Source organism: Sphaerodactylus townsendi, linkage group LG02 (assembly GCF_021028975.2).
Source record: "Sphaerodactylus townsendi isolate TG3544 linkage group LG02, MPM_Stown_v2.3, whole genome shotgun sequence".
In the NCBI taxonomy this organism is placed as follows: Eukaryota; Metazoa; Chordata; class Lepidosauria; order Squamata; family Sphaerodactylidae; genus Sphaerodactylus; species Sphaerodactylus townsendi.
The window spans coordinates 52,392,280-52,411,485 of NC_059426.1; the positions used below are offsets into that span (position 1 = coordinate 52,392,280).

Here is a 19,206-nt window from a genome sequence, read left to right on the forward strand (position 1 = left end):
TCATTCATTATCCTGGTTTGGACAGTAGTCTAAATTAAATGTCTTTGTGTGTATGGGTGCCTATGTGACCTTTTGTAGCATAAAAAATATTTTGCATTTATAAGGGGAAAGGCAAAGAGCTACTGCTAATTTACATACTAGGGCAGGGGTGGCCAACCTATGGCGCTCCAGATGTTCATGGACTACAGTTCTTATCAGCCCCCATGCTGGCAGGTGCTGATTAGAATTGTAGTCCATGAACATCTGGAGCGCCATAGATCGGCTACCCTTGTCCTAAGGCAGTGGTGGCGAACCTTTGGCACTCCAGATGTTATGGACTACGATTCCCATCAGCCCCTGCCAGCATGGCCCAAATGGCCATGCTAGAAGGGGCTGATGGGAATTGTAGTCCATAACATCTGGAGTGCCAAAGGTTCGCCTCCATGGCCCTAGGGGATCTTACAAGAAATTTATTTTTTCCTCTAATCTCTTCCCCTCCCCAATTCCAATACACCACCTGAATTCTCGTTCTTTGCATCAGTGAAGCTCTTGCTATTAGATGCCAACATTTTATGGTATTTTACTATTCATAAGTGAATTAAATTGTTCCCACCCTTGGTCCAAGTGTTTGGAGGATAAGAATGTAGGTCTTGCCATACTTCTTGTACTGCCTAAGAATGCAGGTCAGCCATACTTGTTCCTGAGAATGTAGGTCAGCCATACTTGTTGTACTACCTAAATATAACAGACTAACAATCCTGTGGCAATGTGCACAAAATCAGTCCTGCATACGAGAGAGAGGGGGGGGGGGCGACTATAAAAAAACAGGTTCAATATCTTACTTGTATATCTCATAAATATTTGTGAGCTGATTAGTATTTGCGTAAATTTGTGTATGCAGATGGTGCATTAGATACAATTTTGTGTGCTATAATCATTTCCCCTCACCTTTCATTGGAATATCAACAGCCTTGAAGTTTCAAGGGAGCCCATCAGTGGATGGGAATAGATCTGCTGTCAGTGCCAGTTCATTTATAATTCAGAGCTTGGGAGGATGTATGATAGTGTATATAGGTGTATGATTTTTACTCAAATATAGCTGTCTGTATGTATGGCTTCTGTCTGTTTTTTTCCCACCGACCATTGGTTTAGTTTGCTTTTTCACCACATTTGTTTGTTAGTAGTGTAACTCCTCTCTCTCCTGCTCGCAGTAAAATATAAGAGCACCTCTAGATGATGTTGGTTATGCCTTCAGATCTGTGGAAATCATGATTCAGTTTTCTGAATATGTAATAATTTTCATGCGTTGTGTACATAAGTATAATGAAAGTCGTTAGAAATATTTCTTAAGTTAATAAAACACTCTTAAAAATGATCTATCAGCCTAAACAAACGTGTGTCATATATAAAATGCTATCTTAAAAAAAAATATTCAAAAGATTAGTGAAGCTGAAAGTTTAAAAAAATTCTTGCTTCACTTTAAAAGATAGATGTCCTGTCAAACATATTGTAATATTCATGTGCCTTTCTTTTCAGTTCACGTTTGTTTTTGTTAATTTTCCATTTCTTCTTCTTGCTCCAGGATCTGAGGGAGGAATGCTTAAAGTTGAAAACAAGAGTCTTGGACCTGGAACAACAGAACCGAACACTCAGTGTGCTTTTCCAACAAAGGGTGAAACCAACATCTGGCTTACTGCTTCAGGTAGATTTGCACATACAAGATTACATTCTTTACATTAAAATCTGTTAAATTTTATGCACTAAGAATGATATAACATTATATGGCTTACAGCAATGACAAGCAAAATAATGACATTTGATATCCTCTGAGTTGAAAGGACATCAGTTATCTCAGATCTGATATAACTGAAATTGAAAAATATACAAACTCTGGAGATGTAAGCCAACTTAGAATGGAAGAGAGAGATGGAGGTGGAAAGACAGAGAAGATTCTGCGTGAAATGTGCAATTCCCTCCCTGTAAAATATGTCTGCTTTGTGTAACAGATAAACAAAGCAAATAGCAAGACTCATCAGCCATTTTGTTAACTTAAAAGTTCAGCTGTTAGCTGGGGCGGAGCGAGGGGGAACTGCGGCTGGGGCACGTGCACACAGTGTGCCTCTGCCGCAGCACTGCTTGCCCCACCACACCCTGGAATGGCCACACCACGTCACGCCCTGGCCACGCCCCCGCCGCGTTATGCGCCTGGGGCGTTGCCTCCCCGTCCCGTTAGTGCTACGCCACTGACTGTTAGTATTACAGTTGTATCAGTAGCCATTTTGAAGGGAACACCAAAATAACTAAATTTATGTAACTTGATGACAAAAGTCAGCACATTTGGAGCAGGAAAGTGATCAGTTGTGTGCACTTGATTCCAAGCACATGTTGCTGGATAGTGTACTGAATCCTGACACTTCGTTTGCACAAGTTCCCCTAGTCTCCTCCTTCTTAAGCCTCCATCCCACATGGGAGGGGGGGTTTCTTGTCAGTCCTAGGATTCAAATTTCCAGGAATTTCCCAACTAAGAGTTGTCAGCTGTACCACTCGGAGCTGTCAAGTCCCCTTAGACCCATTTTATACAATGGTATTTGCTCCCAGGAAAATGTTTTTAGGATTACAGGTTTAGCAGATTACTCAATAAAGCTGACTGAGTAAATGTGAATTTATTCAAAAGGTTTTATTTAAAAATGAAATAATTTTAAATACAGCTACTTACAAGAAGTGTTGTGTGATCGCAAAATAAGCATTTCTTCTCTCAAGCAAAAGACCTGTTCTTGGAAGATGTCATCTGCAGTTATCTAAAACATTTTTTTCCCTTTCGGAATTATTGTTTTCTTCATTATTTGTGCATATGATTAATCTGTGTGCAGATTGAATTGATTCATTGATTGAAACCCAGATAATTGGTAGATTCAGGTCTTTAACTGATGACCTAGACTCAGATTTTTAACTGGTGATGTAAATGGTGGGGGAAAGTATCAGGGAAGGCCATCTTGAGGCTCTGTTACTGGTATCTCCAATCTTTATTGCCTGTTCCGTTCACTGTTATTTGCTGTGCATTTTGCTTTGCTGGAAAAACTGTTAAGCTTTTTGGCTTGTGGGCCAAATGAAGTCATTTTTCAGGCTGCATGTGGCCAGTAACCATCTGCTGGCTTAAGTTTTATTTGCTTGAAAAAAAAAATGTTCTTACCACTGTGAGCAGGCTTCCTCATACTCTCATATTCAACCCTTCCTTATGTAAAAGTATTGATAAAATGTCCTAGAAAGAAGGAATTGCATGTTACATCCTTGCAAATTCTTGAAATTAATATATGGGTTTGGGTCCAGTATTTCTTTGCTCACCTCCCTGTCTTTCTATTTCTCTCTGCCCCCTTCCCCCCTGGAAAAGAGTTACAGTTGTGGATTATAAGGTGTTGGGCACTTTGCTCCATCCCTGCTTTTAAAATTAACAGAACGTTTGGCATGACGACATATTTGAAGTGAAGCTTGGATTTACTCTGGTTTTCAGAAGTATAGAAAAAGAAAATCTCTTGTCCATGAACAGAAGCAGTCTTTCAAAATTATTCATTCATGCATGTCATTTTTCGGCACATTCAGCTTCAAAGCAGAACTTCCTCACCACTTAGTTGTCCTACTTTAAAACAGTCACGAATATAATTTCCATTGTTGGGGGTTTTTTTAAGCATGGCACAAACAATTTGAATGCAGAGCCTACTTTTTGTATTATAAAGAGACACTTTGTGTCCCCCATGCTACCCAAACAGATCAAAAGGAAAAGTGATTATACTAGATTTATTCAGCTTTATGCCAGGGAAGTTTTCTGTAACTACATGCAAAAGGTTTTATGATAAAACCATTATTAAAAGATACAGTTTCATGAATTTTGGACAAACTGTGTATATGGTTGCAATATCCTAGAGCTTGCTGTTATTGAAAAAATAAATGCTCACGTTTGTTTTGGGGATTTGATTATGCAGATTGGTACATTAATTCCTTGGCACTAGAAAATCTGACGCATCCATTCCTGGCACAGATGTCACACAAGGGAAATCTCATTCCCATCGTGAGAAGATTAAGTAAACTAAACCCTGACCCCCAAAATCCAGACTTTATGAAAGTAGAGAGTACTTTACACTAGGAAAAGCCAACATCCGGATATGTATGTCCATAGTAGTTATATGTCAAGGGCATGAGAGTTCCTGTTAGCACTCAAGAGATAACCCACTGAGACTGCATTTGAAAATTAGATTCCATGAAGTAGGATCCCTCTCTTCCTGCATGCTCTTGACTGTCTTCTTGCCCATCCCTAGCAAACAAGCTGAGGCATTTTCATCCAGAAAGGCTGAAGAGACAAGGACACTCACAGGTCTGTGGACCTCAAGCCTTCAGACATGAGGATTAGGAGGGCAGGAAGGGATCGTGAGAAGGCTTTAAGAGGCTCCAAGTCACAGCATTCTCAAAGTAGTTGGACCCTAAACAAAAAAAGCTGCTACCAATCAGAGTTTCCTTCTGAATTGTTCCTTATGTTCCTTAGGCAGGTGCAGTAGTTGATCTGAGATTGCAAATGTCTTAGCAGACCAGGTGATCGGGAGCAACAGCCGCAGAAGGCCATTGCGTTCACATCCTACATGTGAGCTCCCAAAGGCACCTGGTGGGCCACTGCGAGTAGCAGAGAGCTGGACTAGATGGACTTTGGTCTGATCCAGCTGGCTTGTTCTTATGTTCTTAGTATGATGATGGCACCCACTCCTTAGGGGTGGAGACAGAGGTGTGGGATTAATTTTTCCCTCAGTCATTGTTTCCTTTGGCAGCCAGGAGAGAGGAAAACCTCATCTTCCAATCAGAACTCTTCTCATCAGTCATGATGTTTGTCTTCCTCTTTGTAAGAGTCACAGTTGTTCACCTGTACCCTGGAAACATTTTGCTTTCTCAGCCATCAGCAGTGCATTCTGCAGACTTCCATGAAGAGTTTCAGACTGGGGATCAAGAAAAAGTACCTCAGTGCAGAATGATTGTGCATGCAAATAGTCATGTGCATACATTTCTCACACACTGACATTTGAAAGACATTTTGCAGTATTTAAACATGAGAAGTTGCAGGGAAGCTTCAGGGTTCATTGTGTCTCTAGAGTATCACTGCACTACAAATTTTGCCTACTACTAAACACAGAGGCTCATCTGGGACATATGGGACATATGGTACACAGTAGTCTGGATCCAGCTTGTTCTGTGAGCCAGTTAGAACTGGTTTGTTTGTTTGTTTTTCTAAGCAGCATCATATACTCCACATACTGAGCTTCTTTTGAAACAAAGATGAGTTGCAAAACTAGTTTATGATGTGGCTTAAATTCAAGCTATTCCTAGTACGTCTTCTGAGCCAGCAGAACTCCTTATATCAGCCAAAGCAGCCCTTTGAATCCTGGGCTGATTCCGCACGGGCCAAAAACAGCAGTGTGAAAACAGTGTGAAAATGGTGTAAAAGGGTTTAAAATGGTGTAAAAGGGTTTATACTGTTTTCACACCATTTTCAAACCACTATTTTTGGCCTTGCGGAATCAGCCCTAGTGAATATTATCTTCTTTTTTTACTTCTGCTGTAGAAACGTATAACTTGATTCCACAATAAAATCTAACAACATTTTTAAGGCACTATTCCCACTAGGCCCTATTCCAGCAATATACATCCAGGCAGTTCTTGGCAGTAAGGTGGATTGAGGAGACTCTAGTAGCAGAGGCGTACCTAGGGAAAATGGAGCCTGGAGCAAAATCTGAGTTTTGTACACACACCTGCCCCGCATGGGCATCCACCCTCCCCCACCATGACCAAAGGCCACCCTCCCTCACTACAACCAAAAGAATGATTTTTTTTTGCACCAGGTCATCTCAAAGCCACCATCACATTATAGAATATGTCTCAACAGAGATTTTAAAAAATTGACAACATTTTCAAAATGCTTTCAAAATGTTTAACTGTTATAACATTTAAAAGTGGCATATGACTTAAAATGCTTTCAAAATGTTTTTTTACTGCTGTGAATAATGTTTTATTACCTTCCACTCATTCCTTTGCATTTCTCCCAAGCATTGCCAGAAATAATAGCCAATTTGGATTAATATTAAACCTGCCCAAATAAGCCACAGTACAAGCAAGCCTGAATTTCCATCTCTTCCTCTAAATGCCTATTTCACACTTGTATCTACAAGAACTTCAAGCACTGCAGATTCATCCTTTAATTGCTAAGGGTGCAGCCCAAAGTAACCCCTGGATGACCCAAAGGTTATTCCCAGAGGGGGGGTTGCTTTTATGTATTCTTTTGAATGTATGTGGTGAGCATTCATCAGCCTGGGTAGCCAAGACCAGAAGCTGCTATGGGCTGCTTGGGCACAAACTCAGAATCTACTTTCTTGACTTGCTCTTGAAAAATCTGTCTTGAGTGCTGAAACTGTGCAGAACTTACACAGTCAGGGGCAGTAAACCTCTGGATACAAGTGCCAAGAGGCAACATCAGAATTTGGCCTCTATGCCTTTTTGTTGAACCTCAGGGAGTTTACTGTGGAGTTTACTCCAAGCTTTCCAACACATCACTCTCTACAATCCCAGATGCAGAGAAATTATGAACAGCTTTGTGCTTGTGTCTCTTTCTTCTAAGCTCCTCTGTTAACAATTTAGACATCACAAACATTGAAAATATAGCTATTATTAAAACATCCTACATTGTGCAGAACTAGGGTTGCCTGCTTCAGACTGGGAAATACCTGGAGATTTTCAAGGTGAAACCTGAGTAAGGGGGGGGGGGGTCAGAGAGAGGAGTGCAGTGCAGAATCTACCATACAAAATTGCCATGTTCTCCTGGTGAACTGGTCTCTGTACCTGGAAATAATTTGTAATTCCAGGAGATCTCCAGTCACCATCGGAGGTTGGAACAATATGATTTGCACTCCTTAGCTAACTGTTATGTATCTGAAATTCATTCCACTATCTATAGTGAAAAACTACATTGTACACTTACTTTGAGAGACAAGGTATTATAAAATTATATGCCAAAAGCTATACCAAAAACAAAACAGCCACAGGCAACTAAAATAGCAAGGGGGAAGACTGGAAGGTTTAAAGATAGATCTTTTTCAAGTGGAAACAAGTATGCAACACTTAAATCACGTACATGTATATGCATAATTTTTTTAACTATATGGTTTATGCATAAGATTAAAAAACTACTAATTAAAACTTTGCAGGTTCAGTTGTTCACGTTTCATGGCTGGATGCATTCTAGCATTTATGAGATTATTTTGTAAACTCTTCAGATTCTGAATCTCCAAAATTCATGCTGCCTGTGTGCTGTTTGCATAATGCAGTTTTATAGTGCTAAACTATTACTTATAATGAGATTATTTTTATATACAGTGCATTAAAGATATCGTGCAAATGCAATTCACATATATCATACTGAAACTGAAAGTGGAAAGTCATATTTTCTTTTCTTTTAAAACTTACCAGTGCAAGTATCAGAAGGGCATGCATGATCACTTCTCTACTGTCCCTGCTGTCTGCATCCCAGCCCTTTCGCCAGGTTTCTCTCCGCACCCCTTCATGAGGCAAAACTGAAAGTAGTAGCCAATGAGAAGAAGGCTCATTTGCATGCAGGCTCTGAGGGTGCTGGGGGACAGTTTGGAGAAAATATCCTTTTGGAGGGGCAGAAAGTGATGAGGGTAAATTACAAAATAGTTATTTTCAGATTCCCTGAGGATGCTGGGAAACTGTGTAAAATGAAATTGGGACTCACCATAACTTGAAAGGTTCGCTGATAGTGGAGATATTAATACCAAGCTGTGTGAGTTTTTTTTTATATAGAGAGAAACAGAGAGAAAGAGAGCACACAAGGAGGAGGAGGAGGACAAGATGACGAGGAAGGAAGATGAGCAGAGCAGGCAAGGAGGAGGATGACAATGGGGGTGCGATCAGGCAGAAGAGGGGGCGGGGCACGATTGTGTGATTTTGCGCCCCCCATGTGACTCCCATGGGGAGCACCCTGGTTATTTGTCCCTGGATGTCCCCATGGGAGCTTCACCTTTGTCTAGTAGGATTTTGAATAGACTTTCTTGGGAATGTACTGAATGAATCTCTAATTATACTCTTACATCATTTACTTTTGAATGTGAAATGGTATAACTTCACTGCCATATTGCTTCAAAAAAAGATTTCAGCACAAGTATGGATGTCTGTACTTCTATATTATCATTCGTAGTATTCTGAGGCATGCTAATTTTTTTCAAAGAACTGTGTTTGGATGGAAGTAATTAACAAACGTAGCAGGAAGGGGTAAATTACTTGTATGACATTATTATATATGGCAACACAGATTGGGCAATTAATTGTTCAACACATGACAAAATAAGATGGAGTAAGAGGCCCTAGAGTCTGACCTCAGTTTTAGATGTCATTAAACATTAGAAAAGGTTGGAAGATAAAGAATTATGCTGGCTTCCATCAGCTTAAATATATCAAAATCAAAAAACGTTGTTTTGGCAGAGAAATATTAAATATGAAATATTCAACAGACTAAGAGTGTCCTTGTATCACAGTCTATAAACTGGGACAAACTTTTTACAATACATTTTAACTAGTCCATGTAGTGCCATCCTTCACCACACAACATAGCATGTGCTATGAATGTATTTAAAAACAATTTCAATTATTGCAGCCATTAGAAAACAGTTACTGATTCTGATGAAAACTGTCTCCCAACACCGGTAGCCTGCCCTAAGGAGAAGGGGAAAACACAAGCATTAAACCATGTGCTAACCTGCAAAACAAATTGATAATTCTTTGCAGTAGCAGAAAGTTCATTGTCTTAAGAAAAGTTATAGATACAAGCCTGCGCACTAACTTTTCCTCAGAACACAGTCGCTTTTCCTGGTTTGGTTGCCATTTAATCCTCACACATTATGTCACTGGAAAAATCCACAAATATTTTGCTGTTCTCACACTTCAAAAATCTAGAGAACTGAAAAGAGTGGTAGGCTTAAAATTAATTCTGGGATGGGCCCATTCAACCAACACAGGACTTCACTGGTCTTTCACATTCTATCTAGACAAAGTGCAATTTTAGGGATTTTTAATTATTACAATCAGATTAAATGATGATATTTTGTAATAGAGAAGCATCAGTCATTTTCAGTAACTTTGACCTCATAAAGTCTAGGAATCAGCTTTTATAGACTGATCAGTCTTGAAGTTCCTGTATGGATTTTTTTAAAGCAGCCTTAGGAAGATGACGACTGTTTTATTTCCTTGAATGATAAGCCTTTAATCTTGTACTGTTTGATTTTTATCTGTTATATTTGTCCATGTTTGCTTGTCTTGAAAAGACTTTATATCTATCAGCTCACTAATCAGTTTTATTGCCTTGACTGTCCCAACCACACGCAGGCACACACTCTAAACTTTACACAGAAGCAGTCAAATAAAAAGCAGCACCTCTGCAGAGTTCAATATTGCTGCCTCACAGATTTTCTGAGTCAATTCTGGGGGGGGGGGGGAGCTATTCTGCATCATCTAGTCTGACCTCCCTGCTCAATGCAGGAACAGTCAAAAGCATCCCTAATCAGTGTTTATCCAGCCACCTGTCACCAGGTCCTTTGAAAGGGAGATACTGGGAATTGACCCTGGAATCTTCTGCATGCAAGAACTCTGCCCCTGACCCATGGATTCTCCTTTCGCCATATTACCAGTTGAGGAGATAGGCTCACCATAATTTTTAGAAAAAATTGAATCCAGAAAATGAATCTTCATCCTTTCTAAAAATTCCAGCAGTTAACAGTCAGCACTGACACTGAGATATCAAGGATTTATCTATGAATTTTCAGAATAATTTTGAATTTGGGGCCATTCGTGACTACTGGTTGCTTCTGTTCTGCCATAGTACAGTTGGGCTGATTCCCAGTGCAAAAGAAAGAGGAGTTCTTAAATTGAATCAGGTAGTAGAGTGGTTCCCCAAGACTAGTATGTGTCTTTGTGATATTTCATGGGTGTCACTTTTCCACGTGCCTCTAGTCTGATACCCATATGACAATGATGTTCGGGGCAGGGGGAGAAAAGCCAATAGCAATAAATCAGAGAAAGAAATTGTCTTGAGGCAAACTGTAAAAAGTCTTTAGTGGAACATTTATGAATAATTTTGAAATAGGAACAGCCATCTATTGTGACAGCTGGACGCATGAGTTTTGTCGTAACAGTGAAGATTGATGTAGCTCAGTGTGAGTTCTGGGAAGCTGAACAGCTGTATGTGTCCCAGGCCCTTAGTGACAGAAGCGTGATTGTATTGCTTTTTACAGAGACAATTTATATTCTTAAAACTGAAGGACACTGTAAAATCCATTGGTGTGTTTTTTGAATCATCAGAACCACATATTTACATCCCGTCTGACAGAAGTGGGCTTATAGATTTCAAAAATCATTCCTGAGCTGTGCACTGTAGAATTATAATTGATTGGAGCTGCAATACAGGTGCCTGGAATTTTGTTGGAACTCTTTAATGCATGTTCGTATTTGTATGCTGTGCTGTTGGGCAGAGTTCTTGGAAATCTAGTTATTCACACAGAAATGTAACCATAAAGTGAGATGGTCTTATAAACATGTCCCAGTTAATAAGCTTATTAAATATAGTATCCTAAAAATCTGTAAAATGGTGCTTCAGGATTGCAGCCTAACCAGGGGAACTTGTTAGCTCCTCCTTGTAGTATCATATATACTTCTGTAGTCAAGAGGGTGGTAATTCCCAGGCGTGAAGACTGTGTAATCTTTCAGCATGGAGAGTGGGAATTTGCAAGTAGGTGTGTGCACTGGCAAAATTACAATTTTTATTCTATAGGAAAGCCATTGTTATAATTTCTATTAAATATCAAGAGCATAGTCATTGTTCAGGATAGTTTTTCTCCCCCCCCCCCCCCCCCCCCCAATGAAGGCACAATACACAAAATTCATCTGGTTTATTTATTTAACTGTATTCAACACGTAAATTGCTGATCTGCATCTCTGCTTATTTTAATAACCTGATGATTTTCAGGGTGGACTGTGCTGGGTATCCTCATGGTTTTCCTTCTGCTCAGATCCACATCAGCTCCAAAGTCAACCAGCATTTCTGCCTGCCTTTCTTATCACTATCTGTACATCCTTATGTTCAGAGCGGTGCCCACCTTCTTACCTCTTCCCTGATGTGTCACAAGGCTAGTACCAGAATAAAAAAAATCTGCTGAGTACTGGCAATTCTTCACAAAACACCCAGCCACATGGCCCATACCCTCCATCAATTAAATGTCTCAGGATGATTGCCAATTAACCTTATCCTATCTAAAAGCAATCTATCCTATTCCTGCTACATAAGGGGATTAGCCTAGCTTAACACTCCGGGTCCTACCTGCCAACTGGCATGCCTTGATGAAGTCTTTCAATGGCCAGTGGTTTAAAGGAGCCTCTCTAGATCTGCCCCTGGAAGAGCACCAACCAATCCAGCAACACTCTGGGAATTTCTGCCTGAATTCTTTTCAGGTCCCTAATTGCTTTTATTATTAGCACAGTACCCTTGGTCTGTACTAGATCATTTGCATGTAAGGGTAATACTAGAATTTTGGGGCATGCACCCTTTCTCAATGCACCCCAGTGGAGAGATGGCAGGAGCTGACCCCATGTCCCCTTCTTGCCACATCATTAATAACATATATACTTGAGTATAAGCTGACTTTTTCAGCACATTTTTATGCTGAAAAAGCCCCCCTCAGCTTATACTCGAGTATATACGGTCATTCCAAGATGACGACCGGAGCTGGGGCTGCTGGGGGATCCGGTAAGCATGTTACTGCTTTTTTTCTAATTCACCAGAAAGCTGTAAAAACAAGCTGTATGGACAGCCTGCATAGGATTACAACTAGGGTGTGTGTGTGTGGGGTGGGGATGTTAAAAGAAACAGAGGCATTTCTCTCCTAAGGGTTATTGGTGCGTTGTATTCTAGATAACTATGATTCATGGCTATGAATCCCAGAATTATTCTACATTTGGAGGAAAACAGTGGTACGTTTGTGTTCCTAGAGTGCTGGAAAGCTGCTCGTCCCTAATGCCTGTACACTCCCACACACGCCAGCTGGGTGACCTTGGGCTAGTCACAGCTTCTCGGAGCTCTCTCAGCCCCACCTACCTCACAGGGTGTTTGTTGTGAGGGGGGAAGGGCAAGGAGATTGTAAGCCCCTTTGAGTCTCCTGCAGGAGAGAAAGGGGGGATATAAATCCAAACTCCTCCTCCTCCTCCTCCTCCTCTTCTTCTTCTTCTTCTTCTTCTTCTTCTTCTTCTTCTTCTTCTTCTTCTTCTTCTTCTTCTTCTTCTTCTTCTTAAGCAACTCTATGTCATCTTGCTCCCAACTCTTCTGTTTTTAGCTGTTACTGAGTCAAGTTAGAAGGCTTATACTCAAGTCAATAAGTTTTCCCTTTTTTTGTGGTAAAATTAGGTGCCTCGGCATATATACGGCAATTTGGCGGAGGAGGGAATGCCATCTGAGTCCCTCTAGCATTGATTTCTGTCCTTCTCTTCACCCAGAAAACAGTGAAGTGCCCCAGGATGAGAATCCTGACCAGGCTACCTGATATGCCTGCCTCTGTAAGAAACAAAGCACTGTGGCATGTAGTGAAGCCCTTAAAAGCACTGGACTGCTGATGGCCAGTCTACAATATGTCTTGGCCAGACATGCTCAAGTTGGCTGCTGTCAGTGCTGCCCCAGTCTCGAATGAGAGCTTGCAATCCCGCTTCCACCAGTATTCTGTGGGTAACTGCCAAAACTGAAATTGCATCAGTGGATGTCCAGTGCCATTCTGAAACAAGCACCCAAGGTCATTGCCCAGTGTCACCAAATCAGTTCTGTGCTCAAAATTTGATAAACATCTAAACAGCTGTGAAAGGAACTACCAGTTCCTGCACCAATTCTGCGAAGCGTACCATAAGACAAGCATATTCCTTCAAATCACTTGGGCCAGCAAACAGAAAATCTTCCAAATAGTGTATCAAATGCATGAGTCCGCCTTTTCCATAATTTCTACTTTTAACATTGTACTAAAGCACTCAAAAGCCAAGCATGAAATGGAAAGTCCGATGGACATCCCTTATCAAAACAGAATTGCCCTTTGAATTGAACACAGCAGATCAAAGTCCTGGGGATGCACAAAGAGAAACGGAAAAGCAGGCTTATTGTTGCACTCCTCCAACCATGCTGCCTTCCCACAAGACCACACCATGGCAACTGAAGAAGCACAGCTGCACAGCTCCTCAGGTATCCCATAATTTACTGATTCACCAGTGGAAATGACAAGTGATAGATTATTCTGAATTGCCCAGGGGCCTCTTTTGATAGCATTCTTAACAGAGAAATCCTCAATTTTTTTTCAAAACTAGGGTTTGGGAAGTTCCTTCTGTCCTACTTTTTCTGCTGTTCTTTCCTTAACTTATTTCTCGCTATGTATTCTAAACCCAAAAATAACCTCACATTTTATACCCAATAGGCCTGTCGAGGGCCTTCATAAGGAATCCTAAAACAGCAAGTAAAGCCTGCCAACAAATAAAAGGTATCTCACCTATTGGATAGCACTCTACACAGAATCCAAGGGCACTATGCTGATTTGGACTGAGAGCCTTTAGTAGGGCCTCCCTAGAACCTCCCTCAACTACCTTTCTGGGCACCAAAGCCACAACCTGCTCTGTGCTATGGGCAGGATGCACCACTGGGGCCCCTACCACACCATTTGCATGTATGGTGTGGTTTTTTAATTCATTTGCCTGGACTGTAAAAGTCCTAGCACAGCAGGTGAGGTTGAACTGACTACAACTGGGGTTGAATTGACTGCCTGTGCTGTATGACTTTACGTTTTAAAAACCAGATGCCCACTGTCAGATTATTTCTCAGATGGCCCATACCCTGTGACCAAAGCTGCTAGTTCTCCTTTCCCCAAGCCAGCTCTGGGTCCAGTGCAGCTCATCTCCTAAAATTCTCATAATGCTTCAACAAAGCTGGCCCTCATATTCAGCATATATACCCTATGGTTAATATCTAAGTATTTAATGCCGGTCTGAATTTGGATGGCAATAGATATTCTAGCCACTTAACCAATTGTCCCATGTTATCTCAGCCAGAGGCTTTGTAATACACCCTCTCTCTTTACCCCATCCTTACTTCCCTCCATCACCTCAGGATCCCAGAAAAGTAATAAGAACACATCTATGTATTCCTGTCATATCTTTAGCTTAGTGGCTAGCAACAGGTGATCTCTGAGTGTAAACAACCACTCAGCATATGGTTAATGTTTGGACAGTACCTGCTGTTGACCTAATTTTGAAAGGAGATCCATTAAGAGACTTGGCACAGCTGACTGAGAATCATTAGGCACAAGAGCCTTTATGATTGCATTCACCAGCTCTGTGCTGAGACCTCCCTGTTCCGCCAACATAATTTGAGGGGGATATACCTGGTCCAGGAAAGGGTCTTTCAGATATACACATCATGGGCCACCAACCCTCTGTATCTCTTCCTCTGTACCTTCCATCTGATTGGCTGCTCTGTTCTCTCCACAGCCAATGGAGCGTCATTCTTCACTTGAAGTAAGCTGGAGGCAGGGCAAATCTTCCCATAGCATAATTTTGCTGTGAATTTCATTTCTGGGTATATTAGCACAACATTCCTGATATTTAAAGAAAACTGTGATCCTGCCTCTCCTGACATTTCCATATGGAACGGGAAGTGGGCTTGGGAATCACCACAGCTACAGTTGACACATGCTTCTCGAACTCTCATGAAGCTTGGCTGCAACCCACTCTCCCTGTGCTGTGCAGAAGGGGCCATACTCAAGGATTTCTGTTTCCCCAGACTTACATGGGCAGACTCTCTCTACCCTTAAGGTTGAAAAGAGATAAATGCAAGCTATTTTTGAATGCTGTGATTGACTTCTCTCATTTTTTATTTAAAGAAAATTATCATTTGATATGGGGGGGTATGCTAGCATTTCATCCTATTGTATTTGTAGAACACATGAGTAAAATATCAATAATCAAAGAAGATGCTAAAATTTGTTAAAGGGTGTCTGTATTTACTACTCTAAATTTCATAAACATTCTTTGAGCTCTGTTTTCTTTCTAAGCCATCTCCAAACCATTCCTTTAAAGAGCAGCAGTGGCGTAGGAGGTTAAGAGCTCATGTATCTAATCTGGAGGAACCGGGTTTGATTCCCAGCTCTGCCACCTGAGCTGTGGAGGCTTATCTGGGGAATTCAGATTAGCCTGTACACTCCCACACACGCCAGCTAGGTGACCTTGGGCTAGTCACAGCTTCTCGGAGCTCTCTCAGCCCCACCTACCTCACAGGGTGTTTGTTGTGAGGGGGGAAGGGCAAGGAGATTGTAAGCTCCTTTGAGTCTCCTGCAGGAAAGAAAGGGGGGATATAAATCCAAACTCTTCTTCTTCAAACTCTTCTTAACTCTTGGAAATAGATTGCTGACTTTGCTCTTCATAGCATAGTAGAAAGGCTTTTAATGCAATGAAAATGGGTTTACCTGCAGACTCTCTCTCTCTTTTTGCTTGTTCAAGTTTATGTAAAGTCTAAAGAAATATTTCTCCTGAAACCTTTTTCATAAATGCAAGCTAGAAAGTGCTTTGATTTAGCGTCACCAGTTTTGTGGCAAGTACAGCATCAAAGAACATAACAAGTAGTAAAGATATTGTAGTTGATGCTTTTTTCTTGATCTGAGCAAAATTATTCATTTTTTTCTATTATGCAACATCTGCATTCTATATTTGGGTATGAATTTATTCCATGTATAAAATTGAACAATCTTATTTTGTCAGGTACAGACTGAATAAATGAATTTGGTTTGGGAAACAGATATCATTTTGCCATAATAATGATAGGTGAAATGCCAGCTGTGAGTAACATGTAAAAATATGTGATTTTGTCTCTTTGGATTGACTTTTTAGAACCATTTAGTTGAAATTATGCAGCAGGTAAAGTAATAGTCACAGCAGGACTTCTCTTTAATACAATGCACATAAACAACAGGTGTGTGAGATAATTGTTTTCTCATCATGGTGAATATTTCACAGTCCATATCTCCCAAATGAAATACCAAAAAGAATGCATAAAATTAAATGATTCAGAGATTTAGAAGTTTTTTGCTCATTATTATAAAGCTGAAATCTGAGAAAGGCTAGAAAGTGCCACAGTATTTATTAAAATAGCCTGATACGTAAGCATTTTTTCCTGACTATCTGGATAGAGCTTAAAATGTAAATATTGAATGACAGCTCATATCATCAGAGACTGCTGAATTTGTACGGTGTTGCAGCTTTCTTGGTTCAAAGGTACAAGAGAGAGAGAGACAATGTGGGTCAGGTAATGTGTTTTATGGAGCCCAGCACCTGTTGGTAGATGAGACAAGTTTTCAACCTTTTCTTCAGTCCTGTCTCATCTATGACTACTTGTTGGGTTTATTAAACCGAACACTACCTGGCCCATCTTGCATCTTTGTTGTATATGTGTAATGTATTTAGTGGTAGCAGTTTAAATTGCTTGGTGCATTACTACAGAAAATTAGACAAGGTAATCACTGAAAAGTTTGATTACAATTAAGCATAGCTTCTTGTGGGCACCTTTTTATATAACTGAAAGAATTTTGGAACATAAAGCAGATTTTAAGTATGACTCTATTAGCTAAATATGCCTATAGAAAGTGTAGCGGATGGCTCTATTAGCTAAATATGCCTATAGAAAGTGTAGCGGATGGCATTTTAAGGCATTTAGATTTTTATCAACTCTGTAATTTGCTTGGGGTTATCAATTAAACTTCTTGTACACCTTTGGCAGATGAATTGCATTAAGTGCTTTACTATTTAGGGTTTTGGGGGATGATTTTGGCATCTGGTATGAGGCCATCACTTTCCTGGCATGTGTACCACACGTGTATCATTAAGATGATGATTGTTATTGTTACCTGTATTGAACCATAGGAGGTGTCCAGCAGTACAAAAGCGCTGAGATCCACAGCGAACTGTTAAAACGTTCTACCCAAATGGGTCTTTTTGTATTGAATTCTACAAATGGGCTTCTTTACTCCCATGTGAACTTATCTGTGATTATGTTTTGTTAATGAGTAGAGTTTGGGTCCTAAGCCAAAAGCTCTGATACTGTAGACTGAAATCTCTGCTGAGTTTGCTGAGGATGTGAAATACTGTACCGCCAGATAAAATCAACACATAAATGCACTGTGTAACCAGAGTCCATCAAAGTCTTAACTCCCCAAGTTCTATTGGACCTTGATAAGAGCAAGCTGGAAAGCAACATTAACCTTCATTGTCAAACCTTGGCAACATGATATTGACAGGCTTAACTGAGAGTATTTTTAGCAGGCAGTGTTTAGGTATTCATTTTCATTTCTGTCTCTGAACTTGAGCGAGCCGTGTTTCATTAGTTACTCACCTATGTCAGGACATCAGGAGAACTGGTGATTTGTCTGTGTCTTGCATGGTAGTGCAAGGGCACTGTGAACATTATGAATTAAACTACGCATCCCTAGATTCTGAAGTATGGAAACCAGAGGGCCCGGACAATAATGTCTGAAATTAATAGCAACTGAGCTTAATGACTCACAAACATTTTCACATTCATTTGCCCTTCTTTTATCATAAGGATACTTCCATTCTAATCTTTTAGCACATAAAATTTAATTAAATTTAAAACAAAAAAATGCAGTTAGTCTGAAGTTCTGTGCACAAGTTCACCCTGATTCACAGAAGGTTTATTGAGAAGTTCCACTAATTTCAGTACAACTGAGTGCCCACTGTGCATACACAGAAACCCAGCTTGACTTGGGAATATGATGCTTTGAACACGCTGGGGCTTACTTTCTGGTAAACTTGTTCAGTTCAAGTTGCTTGTTTCCATTAGTACGTTGTGAATAACGTACTAATGTAGAAATGTATCCCTTGAAGTAAACTTAACATTTCGCCATTTAATTTTTAGTCACTGTGTACCAACATCAGAATAATGTTGGATGTGACTGTATTGTCAGTTGCTTGAAGGGGGGGGGGCTGTGCTCTGTATCCTAGGAGCCCTCCCCTCCAGTTTATGTGGTTTCAGTTTGCCTAACTTACTTTGCTTCCAGATTCGAAGAACTGAGTTTCTAAAGCATTTAATTTTTCTCTGCTAATCAAGCCCCTGAGAGAAAAGTTTTCTTGATTAGCAGATAAAAATGTGTATTGTCTTTGATGAGAAAGTTTGTTGTTTCACCATCAAAATTGGATTCCACTGGAGCGATGACATTATCTAATATCTGTGGTGGAGGGAGATGGGTTTATGGCTCTATGTTAACCATAACTATTACAGCTAGTTTCTTGATGCTAGAAGAAGCCATTTACCATGGCACCAGTGAGAATTTATTTTACCACAATGTGCTTCTGTTATTTTTAAGGTGCATTTTTGTGTTTGCTAAAGCAGTACAGTTGGCAGACAACCAGGGAGAGTCAGGAGCAGGGACATGGGGGGAGCACTGTTGGTGATGATATGATGTCACTTTCAGGGGAAATCTGGAAGTAATGTCACATCTGTAAAGAAACTGCCAGAGTTTCTGTTGATTCCTAGGGAGAACTAATCTCTCCTCTGGGTTTCCCCTGTAAGAAATCTTTGTTCATCAACAAGTGTTTCAATTGTCAGGTTAAAGGAGGTTCTGACACCTACCCCCTGACAGTCTGGCAATACCTGGAGGAATAGGTACAAACAATGTTAGAAGTTATTAATTTTTTGTATATTCCTTTGAAATGTATGACAATTTATGTTAATTTTTATCTTATTTCAAATTTGGAAAAGTACTGGTGTGAGTTATATGGTATACAAACAGAGGAGGTTGGTGATGATAATCAGAAGGAAGAAGAGGAGAAGAATAAGAATACTATGCTGATACATTACAACATCCTAGACCTCTGTGTGAGGTTTGAATTGTAATGAAAGGTCAACAACCGGCAAAAGAACTGGCAGCTGTGATTTTAAACAAAATTAAGGGCAGCTTACAAAACTTTAAAAAATACAATGCAATTTTAATTTTCAATGTAAAATCACAGTAACATTAAAATACGTCTTTGTACCACCCCTCCTCTTTTCCAATAACACTCTAAATTGGCACAGTCATGAAGGTGATCTCTCAAGAAGAT

At 40.2% G+C, this 19,206-nt stretch overlaps 1 protein-coding gene across 4 annotated transcripts in view; it reads left to right on the forward strand.

Annotated features, from left to right (window-relative positions):
- The window catches only part of NCKAP5 (NCK associated protein 5), a 718,925-nt gene that overhangs the window by 550,024 nt on the left and 149,695 nt on the right, over window positions 1-19,206 (forward strand). For all 4 annotated transcript variants that reach the window (XM_048483952.1, XM_048483947.1, XM_048483949.1 and 1 more), the window contains one exon: window positions 1,562-1,681. In XM_048483952.1, the coding sequence (XP_048339909.1) occupies window positions 1,562-1,681 (120 nt within the window). The remainder of the gene's footprint in view (window positions 1-1,561; window positions 1,682-19,206) is intronic.